Source organism: Lampetra fluviatilis, chromosome 38 (genome assembly GCF_964198595.1).
Source record: "Lampetra fluviatilis chromosome 38, kcLamFluv1.1, whole genome shotgun sequence".
Classification (NCBI taxonomy): domain Eukaryota; kingdom Metazoa; phylum Chordata; class Hyperoartia; order Petromyzontiformes; family Petromyzontidae; genus Lampetra; species Lampetra fluviatilis.
In genome coordinates, this window is record NC_136312.1 from 5,129,021 (window position 1) to 5,153,350 (window position 24,330).

The 24,330-nt window shown below is 50.1% G+C and overlaps 1 protein-coding gene across 3 annotated transcripts in view; it reads left to right on the top strand.

Moving 5' to 3' along the window:
* The window catches only part of LOC144945589 (nuclear receptor subfamily 2 group C member 2-like), an 89,811-nt gene that overhangs the window by 45,090 nt on the left and 20,391 nt on the right, over positions 1-24,330 (top strand). For all 3 annotated transcript variants that reach the window (XM_078874075.1, XM_078874078.1, XM_078874076.1), the window contains exons 2-4: positions 5,233-5,327; positions 15,386-15,574; positions 23,921-24,110. In XM_078874075.1, coding sequence (XP_078730201.1) covers positions 5,250-5,327; positions 15,386-15,574; positions 23,921-24,110 — 457 coding nt within the window. In that variant the 5' untranslated portion in view covers positions 5,233-5,249. The remainder of the gene's footprint in view (positions 1-5,232; positions 5,328-15,385; positions 15,575-23,920; positions 24,111-24,330) is intronic.

A 24,330-nucleotide genomic window follows, 5' to 3' on the forward strand; every position in this document is an offset into this window, starting at 1 on the left:
CGGCTTGGTATTAATTTTATTTAGAGAGGCGTAGTGGCAGCGCCGTTGTTTTTAGAGACGTCGTACTCACCGCAGCGACACGACCGCCGCACTGTGCGAAAGCTAGAGCCAAACTGTGCCACACGCCCTCTCGCATGGCCTTCTAATTCCGCTTCCGGAATCGAAAGTATAACTGATGACGTATATGTACGTACACATACGTCGTCAAAACGCAATCAGAAGTAAAACCGATGATGGGTACACGTACGTCTTCGGAATGGGAAAGGGTTAATTTACCCAGGAAAGTCTCGCCGAATCTCATGACTTATTCCATCTGGACGGTCCTACACTGGGCTGTTTGGCCAATCTTATTCATGAATAATGTATCGATCCACTGCCGAATGACGGCGTCTCCCTGCCGTGTCGGTCGGGGGGGTTCGTTGAACCGTGCTTCACCAGGCCGGTCAGTTACGGGCTGGCCGGAAGGGTGGGGGGGGGCAGCACCCAGGATGGGTTCGTGTATCGCTCGCCATCGATGTTGGCCGTGACCGGGAACTGAACTCTCCGTGTCCCGGGTTCGTAACGTCAGCGAGTTTAAATACCGTGGCACCGCTCAACCCCCGCATTAATTTATTACGAGGTATTTCATGATGCATGAGATATGTGGTAAATATTGTATAATAGTCATTTTATTGTTTTTTTTTACTGCTCCGTTATTTAAAAGGGGAAAAACTTTTTTTTTTCATTTGACCAGGTAAGGCCCACTGAGCTGTACAGCTCTTTTTTTACAGAAGCGACCTGACTCTCACAGATGATAGCTCAGCGAAGTGACTCATCACCTGGAAATGTATGATAGGCAAATACTCTCAGTGCCTGTTTCTAAATGTTCAGGGAAATAACCGGAGAAAAATCTATGCGACCATGGGGAGATCGTACAAAAACTACAGATATACAGCAGGCGTCAGGGTCGGGATCGAACCCACAACTTCCTGCTTTTAGATTTGAAGTTTTCGTGACTGCAAGGATTCATGCTCTTTTGTTTTTTCGGTAAAGTCACGTAGTTAAAAATTTAATAAAAATAAATTAAAAAACGACTAAATTAAATCACGACGTTTCGGAGGCAACACAAGCTTCGACTCTGACGGTTCCACCTGAAGATGGAAGCTTGTGTTGCCTCCGAAACGTCGTAATTTAATTCAGTTGTTTTTTCATTTATTTTATTTTTAACTTCCTGCTTACCAGGCGAGGGAGTTAACATCTCCTAGCCACAGTGGCGCCAAAACTAATGCGTGAGAGCGGCCTACGTAGAAGATTGTATAATTCTCGCTAAAGCTGCGACAGTGCATCGAATCGTCGATAAACGCCGGACCTCTGTGGCTCGCGATAGCTGCGTCGAATCACTCGTGTTATAAAAAAATCTCCGTTTATTCATTCATTCATATGCCGTTGTATGCAGTAAAACCTCCCATGGTGCTCGCTATGACTTTTTGTGTTTAGTTTGCCGTTCTTCCCCCGCACCTCCGATTTACACGGTTGGCTACGTACGGTACGAAATAAGTTGAGCATACATACGTCGGCGAAACGTCTGTGCCCAGTTGTCGAGTGTCATGTGGATCGCTCTCCGACGACATCCTCACCAGTGGCGGTGCCGCTGCTGCTGAAGCAGCGATGAATTAGAGACTTTCGTTTATTACTCCCGTTTTTTTTACTACTCCACAAGTTCCCGGTAGAGAGCGCGAGCGATGGGGAGTACAGATATTCCACGCGACAAGCCCGAGGCCAGGTGCCCTCGGGGTAGGTGGAAGGCAGGGGAGATCGGCTCACTGCCCTATATCACGTAGGGGCAACGATCAGATACGTGGTTTCTTTTGGCCGGGGGGGGGGGGTGCGAAGACAAGGATGATTGGGGTACAATGACGACTTAATAACCTTATTAATTGGCTGCGTTGGGTGGAGGAGGGCTCACGATACACTTTTACTTTCGTGGTCTGACACAAAAATCTATTCTGAATCGGAACGAGACTAATCTGGGGGGAGGGGGAGCCTGTTACAGTTGTGGGTGATGTCCGTCGTACTGATAATGTTATTAACACTTGAAAGATTACGACCAAAAACTGTAATCGGTTTAACACTTTGGCTTTCACGACCAATATCATCCATAGTATGGGTTAGAGCGCGTAAATATTTATACAAACCAACCTCATCCTATAAAAAGAAAATCCCATTCGCAGGGCAATAAACATCGAACGGCGCTTCGTTAACCCTCCGCAGCTTCTGCGATTTCATACTCGTGACGTTCTCAACATTAACTGCCATCGTGAAACGATGATAATAAAAAATAATTTGGCACGGTTGCACGTTTTTTTGCCGCATGGCGCGCGGGACAGCGTTGGCCACGTGCGGTTGGCCGCCGCGACGTTTCTCGTTATTTAAGCGGTTTTCATAATGAAGGTTTTTTTTTCTTTGCGTTCGATCGCATTAGCATAGATGTTGTTGTTAACCCACCGCCAACCGACGCAGCCCAATTGGTTACCACACCGGTGTGCTGGAGAGTAAACCCACTACAACATTTACAATCAGAGTGCCGTGACGTTTTGATGATAATTACATCAACCGGCATCATCGGGTTGACGACACATTTAAACTCACGCGATCTAACCCCCCACAAAAAAAACCTTTTGTTATGAATAAGATTGGTTGCGAAAGCCTCCTAGCGCTGCTACTGCGTGTTAATCGGTTTGTGTGTCCCGGGGGAGATGCCACCTCCGTCTGGCATCGTCCGCCACGTAACAGGATCGGTCGCGGAACGTAAATTTAGAATCCGTCTGTGCGACGGCTCCATTAATTCCGTGGTCGCAGAGGCTGCCTCCGCTTGGAATACGGTTTTTTTTTTGTAATGCTGCGTATTGGAGGGCCAGGAGGTGATTTACCGACCGGGGTGGTGAAGTATGGTCAAACAATTCCCTCGACTCCCCCCCCCCCCCCACGGCCGACGCAGAGTGGGGAGGGAGGCCTTGATCCGGCAGTGGCTCGATAAAGCGGCTGTAAATGATTATTACTCATTATTATTGCTATTATTATTTTATATGCCAATAAAACTTGAAGCTAAGAGACCACATCTAGACAGAACAGACAATCAGAGACAATACACACTTTTTTGTAATGATCACTTCTCCTACAGTTTTGCACTCTGATAGTATATTGAAATTTTATCGTTCTTTTTTGAGTTGTAACTTTCAGACCCACCCCGACTGGACATCTGTTAAGAAGAGCTTCGTTGCCCATCGGGTTTTCTCCAGGTTAAATAAATATTCTGATTCTGAATAGAGAGATACGGATTAGCACGGTTGGCTACCTATGGTGCGACAGACGTTCAACGTACATACATACATACACTTAAACGAATTAATTCTCGATTTGAATCCTTAGCCTTGAATCGTAACGATCCATCGGATTGCCAGGTACAAGGGGAAGGAGGATTGGGGGGGGGCGTGGGCTGAATTGTTACCGTATTCTCCTGTGTTATGAGACGCTTCGGAAAGTAAGACGCACCCAGAACTTGTGCGCCATGCCAAGAAAGTTGCACAATTCTGGTTTCGCCCGCGAAAGGGTTGTGGGTGGGGGAAGCGGGGGGGGGGATGGGGAAAGGGGGGGGGTGTGCTTCATAATCCAGAGAATACAGTACCGGTAATGCTCACGGCGTTCAGGAATCCCGTCGCTCTCGCTGTCATCTCCTGGCCACCTCGGAGGCGAAGCCCAAAACACCACCACGTGGTGCATACCAGGCTCGCGGTGTATGGGCGTGTGCAGCGTGCACTTGCGACGGCGTGTTTGTGCGAAGGTCAGTTCTAGACCCATTTGCCGGGGCAGGATGTTCACGCCGCCCTTTTGAGGGTGGCTCGGTCAGCTCTTTTCCCAGCGAGCCTATCCTGCCGAGTTTCCACAGTCGGGGGGCAACGAGTGATTTGCGGGTAGTTTTTTCAGCAGCATCGCGACGTTTGGCCAATAGCAGTGGCATTGTGTCTTTATTTAGCTCTTGGAAGAAACCGTAGAACCCGGAGGAGACTATGCAGAACAGGGGGAGTCGATACAAATGTGACGCAGAAATGGCCCCTCTTGCTGCGAGACACAAAGCGTTACCACCATGCCATCCTGGCGCCCTTTGTCAAATTTGGACCATGACACCGGTTTCGAATGAAGTCGGGGGACCTTCAACGTGATCCGTGGTTCAAACAAATCACTCGAGACGCCGGTGTATGGCAGCACGAGCAGTTTACGAATGAAATTAGTAACTGGCGCGATGAATGAATGAATCAATCTTGAACCTCCGCCGTGAAGCAAAGCGCCGCGTATTCGTATGGCGTACGGCTCGTACGCCGGCACCGGCGCGGTAATAACCAGGGCGGCCAGCGGAAATTCGAGCCGCGGAGCTCGGCAACAGAGCGGCGAACGCGCGTACGGCCGCTGGGCCAGGGAGGCTCAATGCGGAGAATGCGTCGGTGGTTCTGTCCCCACAGAGGGTGACTGCTTGGTAAAGAGCAGGAGTTCACGTGATGCTGCTGACACATCCGGTCCTGATGCCATCTGGCCACAAGCCCCCCCACCATCCTCGCCGGTGGTGGCCGCGTCGGCGGTGGCTTTATCTGGGAGTAGCTGTAATTTCCATTGGGAAGCGGAGCGAGGTCATTTTCATTGTCTTTGCTTCGCGAGCACGTCTGTGTGTGTGTCTCTCTCCGTCTACTCACCCCCCCCCCCACGGGGCTGAGATTTCACCCGGGCACTGTACTCGGCGACGCGAACACAGAGAGAATGGGTTCGCTAAACGAGCTCCTTCTGACAGTTGTGTGCGGGACTGTAGGTGCCGTCCGGGGCAAAGTGGCAGCCCAGGGTAGCGGTGGAGAGTAAATGGTCGTGCCTGATGATGATGTAATTTGTGTGGAGTGCCGTAGCTAGGAGAGCAGCAGGGCAGAGAGAATGGATCCCCTAATGCACCTCCGATTAACACGGTCGGCTACGTACATTGCGAAACAAGTTTGACATACATACATACATAATGAGTTATCTGACGATGTCGTACAAAGCGCAGTTATTAAGGAGAGCAGCAGTGGAGAGTGAAGGGCCGGTGTTGTTGATGCAAATGGTGCTAACGAGTATTCTAATGAAGACGCGTTGAGTGCAGTTGTTGTCGAGAGTGCAGCAGTGGAGAGAGAACGGCTGACGACGATGATGATGATGATGTTGTACGTTCCGCAGGTGCTAGCGAGGGCAGGATGTCCGACTGTGCCGAGGCCGTGAGTGACTCTCCCTCACTCGCCACGGACGGAGCGGACAGCCCGCGGCGGGGACAGGTAAATACGCGGACACTCGACACAACACTTAACCACTCCGAGTAGTAACAATGCACACGGTCAGCCCACGGCTGTAACGGGCGACGCACGGAGAGACGTGCAAAACACTCCTCAACACTCGTAACGCGCTGCGACACCTGGAGATGAACAACTTAACGTTGTTCATCTACAAGTCACGGCAGGGTCCGGCAACGCGCCCAGGCACGCGAAACACTCCTTATGAAACGCTCCTCCATCAACACTACATATGAAGCACATTCATACTCTGCAGGTAGCAATCCAAAAATGCAACGATACACTAGTAGAATTCCAGCCATCACACTCCACCCTATCACAATTCACCCTATTGCTCTCCACCCTATTGCTCTCCACCTCAGGTTGCCAGGGCATTCCAATAGTAGAGCCAACGACACGCAGAAAAACATCTTCAGAGAGTCACTACGCTCGGACCTCCCAACAATCGCTTGGTAGTGTTCCATCTCCGTGGGGGACAGTCCCATATAATGTGTCCTCCCGCACCTTTGCCAGGCGCAGTACTGTAATTTATTCGAGTCAAAAAATCACTGCGAGACTACGGCCCAATGTAGCACTCCACTGGCGTCTAAGAAACATTTCAGCGTCGTCGCAGTTGACGCATCATTTAAGTGCTGATAACGAGCGGTGAGCTCGGCCGTTAACTTGAGAGTCTGTTTCTTCTTCTTCCTCTTCTTCTCGTTAATGAAGCGCGTATGACGGCAGTTGGGGCGGCGCGCGTTCGCCGCTCGTTTGCGGAGGTCCGTGGTTCGCGCCCCGCGGACGCCCTGGTTAATACTGCGAGCGTATTGACCGTGAGCCTGCGTCACAGTGGACGGTGCCCATGGCGTGACCTTGTTTTTACCACGGGACATCTGTGAAAAAATTGCTTTGTAGCTCATCGGATTCCTCCAGTGTAAGTAAATATTTTATTCTGATTTGAAAAAAGAGTAGGCCACGTGTGCTGGCGTCACCGTGCGAACGTGAAATATTTCCCGGCAGTTACTAATTTCACGGCAATGGTCTCCCTCCACCGCGAGACTACTGCACATTGTACTCAAGCACGAAACGCAGAGCACCCCACGTGATTAGAACGGTTGGCTATGTACGGTGCGAAAGAAGTTCAGCGTATACACGTACATAGACTCGCACAGTCACTCACCCACTCGCATAGTCACTCATCCACACACTCACCCACCCTCCGATTAGCACGGTTGGCTACGTACTGTGTGAAAGAAGTTCAGCATATACACGTACATACGTGCATATGCTGAACACCAAACGACGGTGCTCACGGTTTCGATCGGCGACGGACTGAGCAAAGTTAAGCGAGAAAACCTTTGCGCGCACGTGCAAACAAGAGAAGTTGCAAGCAGGCCAGCCGCTGCTGCCGCAGCTTGCACGCCGGTCGTTTGTCCCCGCTCCCGAGCGTCGTAACGAGGCACGTAAACAAACACGGACGATGGGTTTTTGCGCTGCCGCCGCGAGGCGAGAAAATTAGCCGCGATTGTCTCTCCGTGACGACGCAAATTATTCGCCGCTGGCAGGGAGAGGGGGGGTGCGGCGGTTCAGCCGGGTTGTGTTGCTGTTTACGCCTTCCGGGGTTCCCGTTGTGTACGTAGTCGTCGTCGTTGTTGTCGGCGGTCGTGTAAGCGTTTGTGTCAAACAGTTGGCGTGGCAGAAGGTGGGAAGGCCTCCCTCCGCACCACCCCGCTCCCTTCCCCCTCCCCCCGGGGTGACTGGCGGTGCACGATTCATCAACGTTATTTTTTGGTTCTTTCGGTAAAGTCACATATAAAAATAAAATAATAAATTAAATAATAGCATACGACGTTTCGATTGCAACACAAGCAATCATCAGGTATAAATGAAATAGCAACAAAAAATCTAACCAGAAAACTATAGACAGACATATAAGCAGACCGATATCACCAAGATACATAGAGAGAGTAACACAGGCACAGAGAGGGAAAGCTCCAAAATTAAGATTGATTCATCAACGTGCGATTCGATGGACGCGATTCAAATCGCTTGATCATATTATCCAAATTATAAGAAGGGCTTTCCCCCCCCCACCCATCCACCCACCGCCCCCCACTCCCTCGTGGCCGTAGTTTAAATCAAAACTTGGGGATGTCTTAACCCTTTCCCGTTCCGAGACGTCTGCAAGTTGCAGGGTCGGGGGGGTGGCGGTCCCATTCACCGCTGAATCTCGGAACGCGCGAGCGGCTCGGCATTAATTTTATTTAGAGAGGCACAGTAGCGCCGTTGTTTTTAAAGACATTGCACTTACCGCAAAGAACCATGGCGACAGGATCACACTCTACGACAGCTGACGCAAAACTGCGTCACACGCCCTGCCGCATGGCCTTGTGGGTAGCCTCGGTACCAGTAAAGTTATTTAATATTAGTTTTTGTTTCGGTTCCGTTCCGATGACGTTCGTCTACATCATCGGAATGGAAAGGAATCGGGAAGGGTTAAAATGATCCGGTAGGTGTCGGTGTCCGTGAGCAACATTTGTATAAATGCATTGGCACCGGGCACGTTCATGGGGTGTGTTTCACTATCTGGAGCTTTTTCTAGTCCAGACAATACGGTCATCCGTAAAAAAAAAATTCAATATTTCTTTTTTACTGACTTGTACCGTCTTGATTTGTGTTTTTGCTGATTTTTTTTGTCTCCTTTATACAGGGTTTGTGCATTTAATTGGCCTAAATCTACCGTGAGCATATCATTTGCATGTACTTATCATCATAAGCAGCAGCAGCCATGGTCACTGCACTGCTGAAGGTAGGCAACCCCAGGCCTTGCCACCTTCTCTCAGGACCCTGCCTATTTATAATGATCCACTTAGCGCCGCACATGTGGATGTGCGTGATGACGACGACGACGACGATGACACGTGATGATCACGCATGACGACCACGTCAAGGGGGACGACGTCAAGGGGGACGGTCCATGACATTGCGCTGCCCAAAAATATCTTCATCCATTTAGCGCTTCTTTTTTTATATAACCATTAATTTTGGACAAAGCTTTCACCAATTTGCGCCAGAATTTTACGTGCTAAGTAGTCCCTAATAACAACGCAGCTATGAAATAATAATCCAATTTTTATCGGGTCATCATCATCATTACGAGAGTTATTATGGCTCCCGCCCCGTGGTACAGACAGACAGATTGACAGACAGAGCGAATGCATTAACGCTTGAAGGATTCGTTGAACAGTGTTGGATAACAACGAGCTGATGAGTTTCGGAGAGTTAACGCTGCCATGGATCGCCGCTGCTGTTGCCCATGAAGAGAAAGCTATTGGAAGTTTATTGCAGCCGAATACTCTGAAACGCGTGATGTTGATTCTAAATGTGGAGGGGAAAACCGGAGGACCCGGATAAAAAATCCACGCGACTACGGGGAGAACACGCAAACTCCAAATATCCAGGCATCGTCAGGGTCGGGATCCAACCCACAACCTCCTGTATACCAGACGAGGTAGTTAACATTTCGACACCGTGGTGCCCCATTTCACACGGTTTGCACCCAATTTCATCAAGGCAGACAGACGAAAGCGGGGACGTACGGGACCGGACTAACGCACTGACGCTTTCCACAATTATTTAGAAAGCGTAACAAAAAAAAGGGACAAAGAATAAAAAACAAACCCCGTCACGTTTGATTTAGCGGCGTGTACCCGTGTGTTATTATTATCGAGCGTGTGTCTGCCTGTGGGGGCGTTGCGCCTTAGCCAACGCGAGCCGATCAATAAGGGTCAAGCGAAGACCGTGATCGCACGCGCGTTTTTGTGTCTCCCTACCCCCCCCGGCACCTCTCCGCCCCCCAACCATTGCCACCACCACCACCACTTGCGCAAACGCATGCAGCTGCCGTCTGCGCACTTACCCCAGTCACGCCTCGGTAATCCCATTTCACGTCGCTCCACGCCGGCTCGGGAATCAAAGGGCCATCAGTCTGTCAGTGACACCATCGCTGCTGCCAACGGCCTGGGCGGGGACAACGATAAAGAAGAAGATGATGGTGGTGGTGATGGTGGTGATGGTGGTGATGGTGGTGATGTTAAAGTGAGAGGTGCAGCTCTGCAGCTGCTGCCCCACACCATTTTAGGCGCCGGAGTGGCAAGATGTTAACTACCTCGCCGGGTATGCAGGAGGTCGTGGGTTCGACCCTCACCCCGGCACCTCATTATTTGCTTGTTCTCCTCGTGGGCGAGTGGATTTTTTTCCGGGTCCTCCGGTTTTTCTCTCCACATTTAGAATCGACGTGCGCTCAGAGTGTTTGCCTGCTATAAATGTGCTACATCGTGATGATAAACCACTCAGTTGAGCTGTCAATTGTGGCGAGGTCGCTTCTGAAAGTGAATTACACAGCTTCGTGGGCCTTACCTGGCAAAATAAAAAAATAGTTTAGTTTGGGAGCTTCTGGGGAGCCCCTCTAAGAGGGTATTTTAGGCCTAATCTTCCACACTGGCCAGGCGTCTTACGAGAAGAGGGTTGCTTACCCAGACTTTAGCCCAGCACGCGCAACCTGCCCGATCAGCTGACCCTGTTGGGATCCCTCTGACGCTGCTGGGTGCACTGAGCCGGTGGAAGGGGGTGAGTTTTAAGACTTTCCCCATTGTTTGAACTGCCTTGCTGGGAGTTTGAATCGATCCGGTTCAGCTCCCTATTGCAAGCCCAGTGGTGCATGGACCATCACATCACAGTGGCGGCAGCAGCAGCTGACGATGATAATTATCATTTAACACGCAGGAAGATTTCGCGACTAATATTAACCATCATTGGAACCTCATTTGCCAGTAAAAATATGATAATTGGTTTTTTACCCTTCTATCTGGCAACAAAACTGACACCTTTTTTTACAAGGAGTCATGTTTACTTAGACCACAATACCTGCAGTCATAATGCAAGCAAAAAACATTATCAGAGTTATGTTTTTTGTTTGCATTATGACTGCAGATATTGTGGTCTATGTAAATATGACTCCTTATAAAAAAAGGTGTCAGTTTTGTTGCCAGATAGAAGGGTAAAAAAACAATTATCATAATATTAACCATGATAGAGGTATTTTTTTCTGTGTTAGATCGCGTAAATATCAATGTGTCGTTAAACCTGCCACTACCGCCACCCGACAGCCAATTGGTAAGGTTTGTCACGTGAACAAAACAACCCACAACATTTACTCAGATTGTAAATGTTGGGGTTTTACTCTCCCATCTAACCCAAAAAAACCTCTATTGTGGATAATGATCATGATGACTGTGTTGGCAGCGTCTAACACTTGTAAGATTTCAGGTGTGAACTCGTGTTTAAATGTTTTTCTAATATAGTGTTTGTGTGTGTAAGACACATTTCAACAATAATTTAAGTTGATCAAACGCCCTTAAACAATGGCTCTCAGGGTGCTATGCACGGAAAGGCAGAAAATAGTTAAACATTGACCAAGCAAAGAAGAAGTGAGAAAGACTTTTGAAAATAACAAAACAGGGAGAGAAATCCATTTTAAACAGATGCGTTTTTAGTCGAGATTTGAAGATGTGTAATGGCTCGGAAGTCCCCTTGACCTTGAAGGGCAGGGAGTTACAGAGTTTAGGTGGCGCAGTTGCAAAGGAGCCGTCACCACCCCCCAAGTGTGTAGCCTAGAGACCGCGGGACAGTGAGCAAATCTCCAAATCACCTGGAATGCACTCAACGGAGCATCTGAAGCTAGGCAGAGTTGAGCCTCAATAGTGCTTGAATGGATGACCGCCGTGCATGCCAAGCTGTCATAGGCAGCCGCAAAAATGTGCACCGTGGTGGCCAACAGAGGGCAGTTGATTCTAGATTTGAAGTTTTCGTGACTGCAAGGATCCATACTCTTTGGTTCTTTCGGTAAAGTCACGTAGATGAAAATGAAAATAAACGAAATTCAATCACGACGTTTCGGAGGCAACACAAGCTTCCGTCATCAGGTGGGACAACCACAGCAAAAAAAAACAATTTACTGTAGTGCTGTGGTTGTCCCACCTGATGACGGAAGCTTGTGTTGCCTCCGAAACGTCGTGATTTAATTTAGTTTATTTTTATTTTCACCTACGTGACTTTACCGAAAGAACCAAAGAGTATGCAACAGAGGGCAGTGCAGCAAACTCTATTATTGTACTGTGATTCTACGATCCCACAGAACCACGTTTGCCCAACCTTAGCAACCGCCACTGACCAGCGTGGTGAAGTATAACCAAATAACCCCAACCACCCGCATGGCGTGACGGGGAGACGCTCATCCAGCATTGGTAGAAGAAAATGGTTGTGCTTGCAAATAACATATATTGTCCATAATAGAGGTTTTTGGGTTAGATCACGTAAATATATAAATGTGTCGTTAAAACCCGCCACCACCCGACACAGCCAACTAGTAAGGGTTGTCACGTAAACAGAACGTGGCCAATTCGTCACGAGTACAGCACACCGGTGTGTTGGAGAGCCAAGCCACAACATTTAGGCGACAGCCAGATTTTGCCTGATGAAGCTAGTTGTAATTACTGGCGAAACGTCGTACTCAGATTATAAATGTTGTGGCTTGGCTCTCTAACACACCGGCGTGCTATACTAGTGACGAATTGGCCATGTTCTGTTTACGTGACAACCCTTACTAGCTGGCTGTGTCGGGTGGTGGCGGGTTTTAAAGACACATTTATATATTTACGCGATCTAACCCAACAAAACCTCTATTATGGATGATAGTGATTGCGAAAACCTACGTGTTAAACTAACATAAATTGTAATAAGATATATGCAAATGTTGTGTTTATGCAAATGGTGACAACGATTGAGATGGAACAAATGGGGTACCGCAAACAAGGCAGACAGAACAGACGAGCCACACAATAGTAAGACATTGCGGACAAGGTACGCGGTACAAATGTGTCGGTACGGATGCAACGGCGCAGACAGAATGAGACAAGACGGCCCAAGCAAGACATTACAGGTGGGCGAAGATGGCAGAGATGAAATTGCGCACACAAGACTGTACAAACAAAACGAGAATAATCCTCAATCCATGAATCAAATTGCGACCCTGAGTCGTTAATTGAATTTTCCATCACGAGATGGTGGTGCATTCTTAACATGCCCGGTGTGTTTGTGTTTATGTCATTACTCTACGTGGAATGCTAATGCAGTGGTCCGTGCACTGCACTACGAACCCTGTAAAACTGAGTTTAAATCACATCCGTGGCTGAAAAGTGGTGTCTGAACCTGGTCTAGCCAGGCCTTGCCCATAGCTTCATATGATGAGTGTCTGGTACGGTGAATAAATATGCACGCTGAACTTCTTTCGCACCGTACGTAGCCAACCGAGCTAATCGGGGCCGGGACGAGCATGGTATATTAGCGCTGGGGAGACAAAGGTGAGCCCGGCGTGGTAATAACCACACCATCCATTCACGTGCCGCGCTGATCTTAGCAGATGCTCGCTAACAGCATTTTCCCCCAACAAAGTGATGTAAGGCTCCACTGGGGCTCTTTGAACAGTGACGGCTTTTTCTTTCACCGAAATGCCACGGCGAGCGTGCTGCAGTAATAAAATGTGGAAATGACTGTCCCACAAGAGTTAAGTGTGGTCGGTACTCGCTGCATAAGCCCACAATGTAGCACCGCACACCCCTCCAACAAGCTTGGTGATTGCCCTTCCAAGCACTATCCTGGCTCAACCCCGCTTAGCTTCCGAAATTTGAAGAGATGTACGTGCGTATGTTGAACGTCATTTCACATCGTAGATAGCCATCCTTACTAATCGGAGGTGTGGGGGAAGGATAACAAACTGAACACAATGCATAAACTCTGTCCCGTTTGTGTGTATGTCTGCAATGGGAGGGTGAGGATAACATTTAGAAATATGACCCAGTATATGGCCGAAGATTTAGTACAAAGTTGCGTTACTTGTAGGGACTTACCCGATAAAAGAAACTCAGATTCATGAAAGGGTTGCCCAAAAACTTGGCGACTAAAACCAGCGCTGAAAGAACAAAACTTTTGTGGGGCCAAGGAGATGACGTCACTCGTTCGCCTCCCCGTAACGCCATGACGCTCGACGTCACCCCGATGTCATCTCGTTGCGCGGCTCAAGAACGTAGCATCGTCGTCGCCCGTGAAATGCCCTCCCGAGGACAAAACGCATCGGTTTGCGAGTACGTTTGCCGTTTGCGCCGTTTATTCGAGCGCAAGGCTTGTCGCGAAGACGCAATGGTTCACACGCTGGGTATAGTTTGCCTTAGTTTTTCGATGGGGCGCGGTGGGAGGGGGGGGTCTATGATTGTTACGCGTGATCAACCCTTCATTAAATTGCGAGCAATGTGATCAATTTGGAAAATTTGGACCGTGATGCAGCACACGCATGGCTGACTCTTCATTGAACAGCATCACGTGATTGTTAACGTCCGCTGTGAAGGCGACGGCATGGAGTACTCATGGTTTATATACTTGTAGTGTAAATACACTTGTAGTATTAACCAGGGCGGTGGCAGGGTCTGAACCAGGGCGGTCACGGGGTCTGAATCACAAACCTACGCAGCAAGCGGTGAACGCGCTGCAGCTCGGCCTGTCGCCGCCCCCATCAACCGTTCTCGCTTCATTAACGTGATTAAAAGAGACTTTAAAGTTACGTCCAAGCTCACCGTCATAGTACGTTAGTGATGCCATTGCGCCGATGCTGAAGTGTATCTTCGACGGCACTGTCGTGTTACGATTGGAGTGCCTCTCTTTGTGACCTTAAATCAAATAAATTCTAGAACTGCGCTGGCAGTGGTGCAGGTGCACGCATATTGGGACCGCCACCCCTCACCCCCCACGGAGATGGAATCCTCGCAGCGATCATTCAAATACAAGCACACGGGCGTTACGGTGGCGAAGTGTTCGATACCTCGCCTTGTATACAGGAGGGCCTGAAGCCTGTTGTATATTTGGAGTTTGCAAGTTTATCTGTGGTGGTGTGGATTTTTTTAAAATAAAATATTTAACGTTTTTTCCATTTTAAATAACGTAGCAGTAAAAAAAGCCTAAAAATGACTATTATACAATATTTACCACGTATCTCATGCATCATGAAATACCTCGTAATAAATTAATGCGGGAGTGGAGCGGTGCCACGGTATTTAAACTCGCTGCTGTTACTAACCCGGGACACGGAGAGTTCAGTTCCCGGTCACGGCCAACATCGGTAGCTCGCGATACACGAACCCATCCTGGGTGCTGCCCCCCCCACCCCTCCGGCCAGCCCGCAACTGACCGGCCTGGTGAAGCACGGTTCAACGACCCCCCACGACCGACGCGGCAGGGAGACGCCAACATCCGGCAGTGGATCGATACATTATTCATGAATGAGATTGGCCGAACAGCCCAGTGTAGGACCACCCTGATAAAATAAGTGTTGAGACTCGGCGAGCCTTTCCTGGGTAAATGAACCGTTTAGTTCGAGTAGTTTAGAATGACTTCCCTAAGGGCTTCCACTCCCGAGCCCCAAAAAACACCGCTAAGGTTACTTTGACCAAAATGCAGAGAGATCTCACACATTCACACTTCTCCTGACGACCTTTGTTACACGTTGTGTATATCGGCCTATTTGGGTCACCGCTACGTGACACTGACGTTCCCCTCTCCCAATAAAAATTCCTCCTGCACGGTATCCGGAAACTCGGAAGACTTCTTCACAATTCTGGAAAATGGCCTGATGGAGCTGGTTGTAATCAACGAAATGTCCGACTCAAATTGTAAATGTTGTGGGTATACTCTGCAACACACTGGTACGCTGACGTAGTAACTAATTTGCGAGTTTTGTTCACTAATTGGCTGCGTCGGGCGGTGGTGGTTGAACGACGCATTTATACTCACTCGATCTCACCCAACAAAAAAAACTTGATTATGAATAATATTTCTCGCGAAAGTCTACGGCGCGTCAAACCGGTGTGCATGCCGCCACGTCCAATGCGTACGCGTGATTTGTCCCCCCCTCGGTTTCCCTCTTTTCTTTTCACTCGGCGCGCTGTGCCACCCAGCTGCTCGACCCGCCGCAGACGGACGTGAAGCTGTTGTCGGCCGTGGGCGCCGACCTCGCCGCCAAGCAGTTCCTGCTGGCCAGCGCCGGGGTCGGAGGGTCAGCGGGCGGCGCCGGCGGGCAGCCCGTGGTCGGGCGCATTCCCGTGATCCTGGCCACCGGTGACGGTGGCGCAGCGCAGCACCTTCAGGTGAGAGAGAGAGAGGCAGCTCGCTCGCTCGCTTCCATACAAGCGCTTGCGGGGCTGACTCCGTCAAAGAGTCCCGTCGGGAAGTTCTACAACCTCCGATTAGCACGGTTGGCTATGTACGGTGCGAAAGTAGTTCAGCATACATGCATACATACAAGGCAACCCTGCACTTGCTTAGGCCACTGCTGGAGGAACAGTCTGCCGATCGACAGAGTCCACGAGAGGGAGTTCCAGATAGTCCCTTCCGTTTGGGATTTATTTTGCCTACTCTTCCATTGTGCACTACACGTTTAGCAACCCAAGAAGTAGTGTACGTGGTCTCTCTGGCTGCAGAACTCCCCGACTAGAATTTTTTACGACGTGGCGAAGCTGCATGGTGGTAGCGCGCTCGCCGCTCGTTGCAGAGGGTCACGGTTCGAATCCGGCGGCCGCGCCCATTATATTGCCGCACGGGTGTGATGACCGTAGCAATACCACAACGCGCCGTCTGCTTCACACCGGATGCTAAAGGATCCCTTGACGTCGTTCGCTAGAGTAGGACATTTTGCGTGCTGGTATCAAGGTCCAGATTATCCAAATTCGTCCTCAGCAAGGTGACGTGTTGCCCACGGCGGTAGCGCGGGTGCCCCCCTCACTTCTCGCGGAGGCCGCCCTGCCCAGGATTAATCGCGCGAGTTTATTAACCGTGGTGGATACAGGGACTCCTCTACTTACGAACGAGAGGTCTGTTCGTAAGTCGATTTGTTCGTAAGTCCAACTTTACTTCTGTCGATTCCAAACACGTTGTACGGCATGTACACTAAATGCGGGGAAGGGCTTTAAAAGTTGTATAATCTCCTGTATATGTAGATGCCACTGGTTCTTCACGTTCTGCATATGTAGATGCCACCACCGTCATCTAATGCGCGGTGGTTGAACTTGCGACTCTAGGTCTGAATAGGCAACTTGACATAAAACAGATTTGTTCCTATCTATGAAAGTCCAATGTTCGTAAGTAGAGGGGTCTCTGTTTAGTAAACTAAACTGTGTTTATTTTTACGAGGTAAGGCCCACTGAGCTATACAGCTCTTTTTCAGAAGCAACCGACCATAAATTATAGCTCAACGGAGTGGCTTATCACGTGGAAATTTATTGCAGCCAAATACTCTTACATGTATGTTTCTAAAATGTGGAGGGAAAAACCGGAGCACCCGGAGAAGAATCTACGTGACCACGGCGAGAACATGCAAACTCCAAATATCTACGCATCAGAATCAAGATCACATAGCGACCCATAGACTCGCATAGAGACCCATAGACTCGCATAGGGACCCATAGACTCACATAGGGAGACATAGATTATTATGTTGACCCATATACTCACAGAGACTCATCGACTCACGTATGGACCCATATACTCTTATGTTGACCCATATACTCAAACAGAGACCCATAGACTCACATGGACCCATAGACTCTTAAATTGACCCATAGCCTCACATCGGGACCCATAGACTCTTATATTGACCCATATACTCACAGAGACTCATAGACTCACATAGGGACCCATAGACTTTTATCTTGACCCATATACTCACACAGAGACCCATAGACTCCCATAGAGATCTATGACTGCCTATTTTTAAAATAAATAAATATGCCCACTGTTCCTGTGCAGGTTTTCGGGATGCGGTCGCATTTTGATGCCGCATAAAATTTGCACGCTATTGAATTGTGTTGCTTCCATATTGGAGCATTCATTGTGGCTGGGTGCAGTGGGCTGATTTGCACACTGCACACACGCCAACACGCGCACCCGCACGCACACACATGCACGTGCACATGCACACATACACGCACGCACACAAGCACACCACTCACACGCGTACGCACACACACATGCACGCACATGCGCACGCACACATACACACGCACACACGAGGAATTGAAAGCCTTGGCCCAATTATGCGTTATTGATCACAGGGCCGTATCGACTGCAGAGGATTGAGCATCGACCCGAGCGCGAGGATCGATTGATGCACCCAACGCCTCGTTTAGCCGGCAACGAGAGGCCTTGGCCGGATCAGGTTGGGATGGCAAAACTGGTGTTGGTCACCCAACGCTACGTGCCGGCTTTCCCAAAAATATTTCCATCGCACGGGCTGTTTAAAGCGTTTAAAAAATAAATGAAAGTGCTAACCGTGTGGCTCAGGTGAGAAGCGCTGAGCCGGTGCTGTCGAGAACCTGGGTTTGAAATCTGGTTTGAGCTGCAGAGCCTGTGATTAAAACATGGGTTCTCAAGTGTAGCGAGTTGATGGCCTGAGGCCGGTCACCAATGACTTGTGTAGAAACCCATAGACTGACGTAGACTGAGTTGGGGTTAAACTGGGTTCACAATTGTAGTGAGTTGATGGCCCCAGCCCGGACAACGATGCCTTGCTTAGAGACCCAAAGACTTGCATAGAGACTCAGAGATTTGCATAGAGACCCATAAACTTGCATAGAGACTCAAAGACCTGCATAGAGACTCAAAGACTTGCATAGAGACTCAAAGACTTGCATAGAGACCCATAAACTTGCTTAGAGACCCAAAGACTTGCATAGAGACTCAAAGACTTGCATAGAGACCCATAAACTTGCATAGAGACTCAAAGACCTGTATAGAGACTCAAAGACTTGCATAGAGACTCAGAGATTTGCATAGAGACCCATAAACTTGCATAGAGACTCAAAGACCTGCATAGAGACTCAAAGACTTGCATAGAGACCCAAAGACTTGCATAGAGACCCATAAACTTGCATAGAGACTCAAAGACCTGTATAGAGACTCAAAAACTTGCATAGAGACCCATAAATTTGTGTGGACTCAGAGATGATTAAACTGGATTCTCAAGTAAAACAAGTTGATGGTCTCATCCTGGGTCACCAATTACTGCCCATTAAAACAAGCCATCACATTAAATTTGCTTTTGAGTCTAATTTGGCTGAATGCCACATCTTAACAATTAAATGTATCAATTTGACTTCCATGTGATGAGCCGTGACTGGGTGGTTTTTTGTAAATTGAAGCTGTTTATCCCAATGGGTTTTGCCGCCTTCAATAGGATTGGAGCCTGATTACTTTGTGTGTCAGTGCTTGTGAAAGTGCTGTTCTCCCCTACAGAATCAGAAAATTGTAATCATCCTTGAGAAATCCGATGAGCTATGAAGCTCTTTTTAACAGATGTCTAGTAGGGGCACGGGCTCAGGAAGTTGCAACAACATACGATGCAAAAAAGAACGCGATAAGAGTGCAGAGTATAGGAAAGCAAAGCAAATGACTGAAAATAAATGGGTGAAATTGATTAAGTATATACGTTCTAATTGCATCAGTACAGCAATGCCCAAGCTTGGCCAAGGCAACAAAACAACAGCAAGAACAGTCCCAGACCACACCAAGACAACGACACACAGTGCCTCACAACAAATGGATCACTTGAATGGATCTCAGAGGTAGCTCTGTGATTTTGCTTCTGTGGGATGTTCTCTTTTTAATATTACAAATTCTTGTTTACTCGGGAAAGCCATGCTGGATTCCATGACTGTTTTTTCAAAGTAGAGGGGAATGGTTGCTATGTATCAATCTGATTAATTGCTCAATTAGCGGGTATTTTGTTTGTTGTTGTTGGGAACATTTGGATCGTGAAGTTGACACGGAGGGTCATGCAACGCTGCAGAAGATCCGAATGGATTCTTATGCTCGTGAAGACAACGGCACAATCGGGATAGAACTGACGAAAATAACTTATTAATTAAAATGTAACGTTTTATTAAATGGTGACTTATTTGATTAGAGGTTAGGGACATATGACACCTCCACAAATCCACTCTCTGGCTTTTATTCCGTAAACGCTCTTTTGAAACGTGGGCCAAAGGACAACAACTCTCTCTGGCAATTAATGCGATGAAATCCATCTGCAGATCCACAGTAGCTAATAGTCAACGCTGTGACTTTTTTAGTACAAGAACCCCCCGCCCCTTTTGTGAGCAATGGCATGCTCCACAGGATTAATCACGTTTACGCTCGAGACGGATTGTACCATTTCCCATGGGGGGTGTGTGTAGGAGCGCAGGTGGGTCTTGCTTTGCGGTCAGTGCCGCTTGCCCATTCTCAACGGGAGAAGCGGTGTGTCGCACGGTCTTTAGTGCACACGGTAATGGGATGTTGCCACGGTGTAATGGTGAACAAACACTGCGCTTGCAATCCAGAGATCGCCAGTTCAATTAAATCTCCCGGCGCCTATGTCTAAGCCCTCGCGTCCGTGGTCCCGGCGACTGCGATCCAGTTGTCCTCCAAAATGAACGGCAAGGCCGTGTTCCTTTTTGAGTCGGAGAGAGTGGCCTTTGCAGCCATGGCCCAGGGGTTGACGGTGGGTGACCAGTACGTCGCTCTGGAGGCACTGTCCTCACCTGCGGCGCGGGTGATCCTCTCCAGCGCGCCACCATACATCCTGGAAAAGGACATCCAGGAACGCGTGACGTCACTGGGCAACGTCAGAATTGTGCCCCACAATTTACTACACACCAAGGCCACCATCAGGTGCCATCTCTTGAAGGGTGAGGGACACTTTAGGAGGGAATGAGGAGGGAGTGGAGAGGGAACTCCTTTTTCAGCCACTTCAGCAGCACCCCCTCAGGAGTAGCAAATGTGTTCTCACCAAACTTGGTGGTAGTGGTCAAGGGGAGGGCCCTTGACGTCACGATGCAGATCAGCAAGACCACCATTCACCTCGTGAATTGTGTACGCTCCAACCACCGACAGCGAGAGACCCAGGTTTCTGCAGCTTCTGCGGAACCACCTCAGTGACGTGCCGGGCGATGAGTGTGGTGGTCATGGGAGGTGACTGCAACTGCACGCTGGATGCCCTGGATCGCACAGGGAAGGCTGGGCTCTTGGAGGAGTTACGCGACCTTCTGGACCCCTCTGGGTCTGGTGGATGTGTGGCGACTCCACCACCCTGGGCAGCATTGTTTCATGTTCACTCGGTCACCCCAGTCCAGGATTGGCCACTTTCACGTCTCCAGAAGTCTCATGTCAAGCATCCTCATTTCTGGCACCAAGGCTGCGCGACTAATGGATCACAGCATGATCCTACTGGGCCTCAAGCTGCGGTGCAGCCTACTTGCACTTCAACAATGCCCTGCTGGAGGACAACACATTCACCAAGCCCTTCAGTGAGTTCTGGGAGCAATGGCGATAGCAGAAGGACTTGTTTGACAGCCCGGCCCAGTGGTGCAATCCAAAAAAAAGGTTCTGCCAGACATACACCTGGGGCAGCACGTGCCGTAAAAACAGCGACGTGACTGACATGGAGGCTCCGGTCTTTGACCTGGAGGGGTGGCTCATTGAGGGAGACAGCCTGGCCCTCCTACAGGAGTACGTGGAGAAGAAGGAGTGTCTCAAGGGAGCATTTGTGCGTTCTATGGTCAAGCAATACCTCGACCCAGACTCCAGATGATCCCCCTTCTATCCTTGGGGAAGAAAAAGGACAGGCAGAAAACTATGGCGTGCCTCTTCAACAACGAAGGCGCTCTTAGTACAATTTGTGAGGAAGTAATATCAATAAGGGGATTCTACAGCGACCTCTTGTCTCCCGAGGAAACATCTGCGCCTGCCCAAGAGGAGATCTGGAGGGACCTCTCCGCCATCGGGGAGTTAGCGAACGAGCTGCCGGAGCAAGGGTTCACGGCGAGCGACCCGGAACGCAGCAGTGAAGTCCCTGGCAAAAAATAAATGTCCGGGGATCGACGGACTCACTGGAGAACTCCACGCCTCCTTTCGGCCAACGCCGCACGAGGACTACCGAGCAGTTTGAAGAAGCGGTGGCCACAGGAGCCATGCGTCTCAGTCGCGGAGGAGGGCGGTGCTCACCCTGCTCCTTAAGAAGGACGCCCTGAGGCATCGTAAAAATTTGCCATGGTTGTCAGTGCTGTGCACGGAATACAAAATCCCGGCCAAAGCGCTGTCCTCCAAATTGAAGACGGTGCTGGCTGAGGTGGTGGAGAGCGACCAGGCCTACGCAGTCCCGGGGAGAACCACCCACGACGGCGTCTTCCTTGTCAATGGATCTCATCGCCCTCTCCGAGAGAATTGGGCGCCTACTCGCACTCCTCTCTCTCGACCAGGAGAAGGCGTTCGACAGGTTTTGACCTTGGGTATCTGCTGGGAACATCGAGGGCTTTTGTGTTTGGGGCCGGATTCATTGGTTTGATCTTTCCTGCCTTACGCCGAAGCCCAGTGGTGCAGTTCCACCACCAAGACACGCTGAGGACTCACAAAGATCACGCCTGTAGAGAGACCCTCTGCTGCGAAGGCCAAGATGAACCTCTGTGGAGGAGTTTCTACTTCAGGCCGTCCTTACAAGTGCAATGGGAACTTCAATAGGAGCCTGGCCAACAGCACCAGCAACGCCTTCCAAGCGAGGTTCACGAATGCGACCCTCAGTCTTCTCTGTGCGGTGAGCAGATGGAAACGGTCGCACTCCTGTACACCCAGTGAAAGGCTCTGGATTCATTATTCAATCTCCTGCGAAACATGCTGCTGAAGGGCAACCTGCACTTCTCCCCCACGGTGATCATCTTTGGCCAGGGGGGAGACGGGGCTGACAAACGCCGGGACGGCCTCGTGACTGCCCCGATGAGCTCCGCCAAGCTGGCCATCTACAGGGCGAGGGAGGCGGCGGTGATTGGGAGCCGCTCACCAAACGCCCGCGGCATCTTCAGGGCCCTGCTCTCTGCCACAGTGTGGCTGGAGTTCCGCCACGCCCAGCTCACCGGGTAATGCCGGCACCTTCCTGGATCGGTGGGCGGCGGTGGGCGCCGTTTGCTCTGGACAATTGAGAGCTGCTTATGATGGACTGAGTTGGGCCTCCTCCTCCTGGCAAAATCTCTTTATTTGCACTTATGTAGCACACTTCTTTATGGGCACATTCATTCCATTTGGTGCACTTACGTCCAAGGTTATGGACAATCACGAGCAAAACAAAAAAACAACAAAATGATGACTGAAGGGTGCTCACGATGGTGAACAAACCTGAGACTGATCGGGGAAAAAAGAGGGAGGAGGAGGAGGAGGACTGCACGCACGAGCCGCTCGGCAGCGACATCCATTCTCCCCGTCACGCCCGGCGCTCTTTGTGGGAGAAGAAAGGGGGCATTGATCGTTTTTTAGCGGCGCTGCTGCTGCGGAGAGAAAGGCGGTGGCGGAGGGGCAAGGTCGCCGCGCCGGCGCGTGCGTGTAACCTCTCCCGCACGTACCCCCGAGTCCAAATGGCGGCGGTGGTGGCGGCACTGATGATGATGCCACCGCCCCCCGCCGCCCCCCCCATGGCGACCAAATCGGTTTTGCCGTCTCGCCGCTGTTGTTGTTGTTGTTGAAGTCGTTTTGTTTTGGGCTGACCGCGCGTAGGGATCGGAGAGCGGACAATCGCAAGAATCCGAATGCTGTGTTGCCATCCCGCTTCTGTCTTGCTGTCAGTCGCTTGTGTTGGAAAATGTATGCGTACAGATCATCTTTTCCTGTTATGATATCGTTAGTATTGTTACGGTAGTGCGATATTCGTCTCATATATGTGCACTGTTTTAGTTATGGATTTTAAACGTGTGTACGCGTGTCGTCGCGTGTGTTGCTGTCGTGTGTGTCGTTCGACACCCCGGGACGCCCTTGCAAGCGAGACGTTTCATCTCGAGCGATTTTTGCTGGTGAAATATTTGAACGAATTAAATCAAAATCGCTCGAGGATTGTGCGGCCAGCCCTCAATTTATCCAGGGTAATGGGGCGGCGAGGTGGCTCGGCAGAAGAGCGACCGGCTCCCGATCAAAAGGTTGCGAGTTCAAATCATGGTTTTGGGGGTTGGCTCAGCCCATCATCTCTATCTGCGGTGTAAATTAAATAAGTACCACAATGTTCTGGCTCTGCAGAACTGCGATCAGGACTCAACCCTCACTTGAACAAGAATTCGCCTGGGAGTTTTTCAGTCTCGCTTAATCTTAATACATTAATGATTCTACTGTACAAGCCCCTTTTGCCGTCAGTCCAATCCTGGATGAAAGTCTCTCCCCGTGGCCGTGTCAGTTGCAGGGGTTTCTCGCTTCGCGTCTCTGACCTCTGAGCCCCCGGCCGACCACCTCTACAATGCGCCGCAATGTTAAACAGAAACAATCGATTTTTGAATGAAATCGTTGCCGTCCCACCCTCGTGCTCTCTGCTCTAATCTACCGCCCTCCCCGCTCTGACCCCTGACCCACAACCCCCGGCATCTTCCCCCCTCCCGCCCCGACGGCAACGCCTACCCCGTTCCTGCCTTCGCCGATCCTCCGCTTGTCAGCTGGTGACGGACGCCGGTACGTCAGAGTACCTGAGCGCCATTCAGGGGGGTCCCAAGGAGAGTGGGGGGCCCTCATCGGCAGTGGCGGCGGCAGCGGTTGCGGCGGCAGGGGCGATGCCGGTGAAGCACGAGGCACGGCTGGTGCCGTCCACAGTGGAGCACTGCGTGGTGTGCGGGGACGTGGCGTCCGGTGAGCGCGTGGGCATGTGGCCAATCCTCGTGGCCCTGCTCACTCCTTCTCTACAATCCTACTGCTCACTCCCCCTCTACACTACTCTACAATCCTACTGCTCACTCCTCTACAATCCCCTACAATCCTACTGCTCACTCCCCCTCTACAATCCCCAACAATCATGCTGCTCACTCCTCCTCTACACTACTCTACAGTCATGCTGCTCACTTCCCCTCTA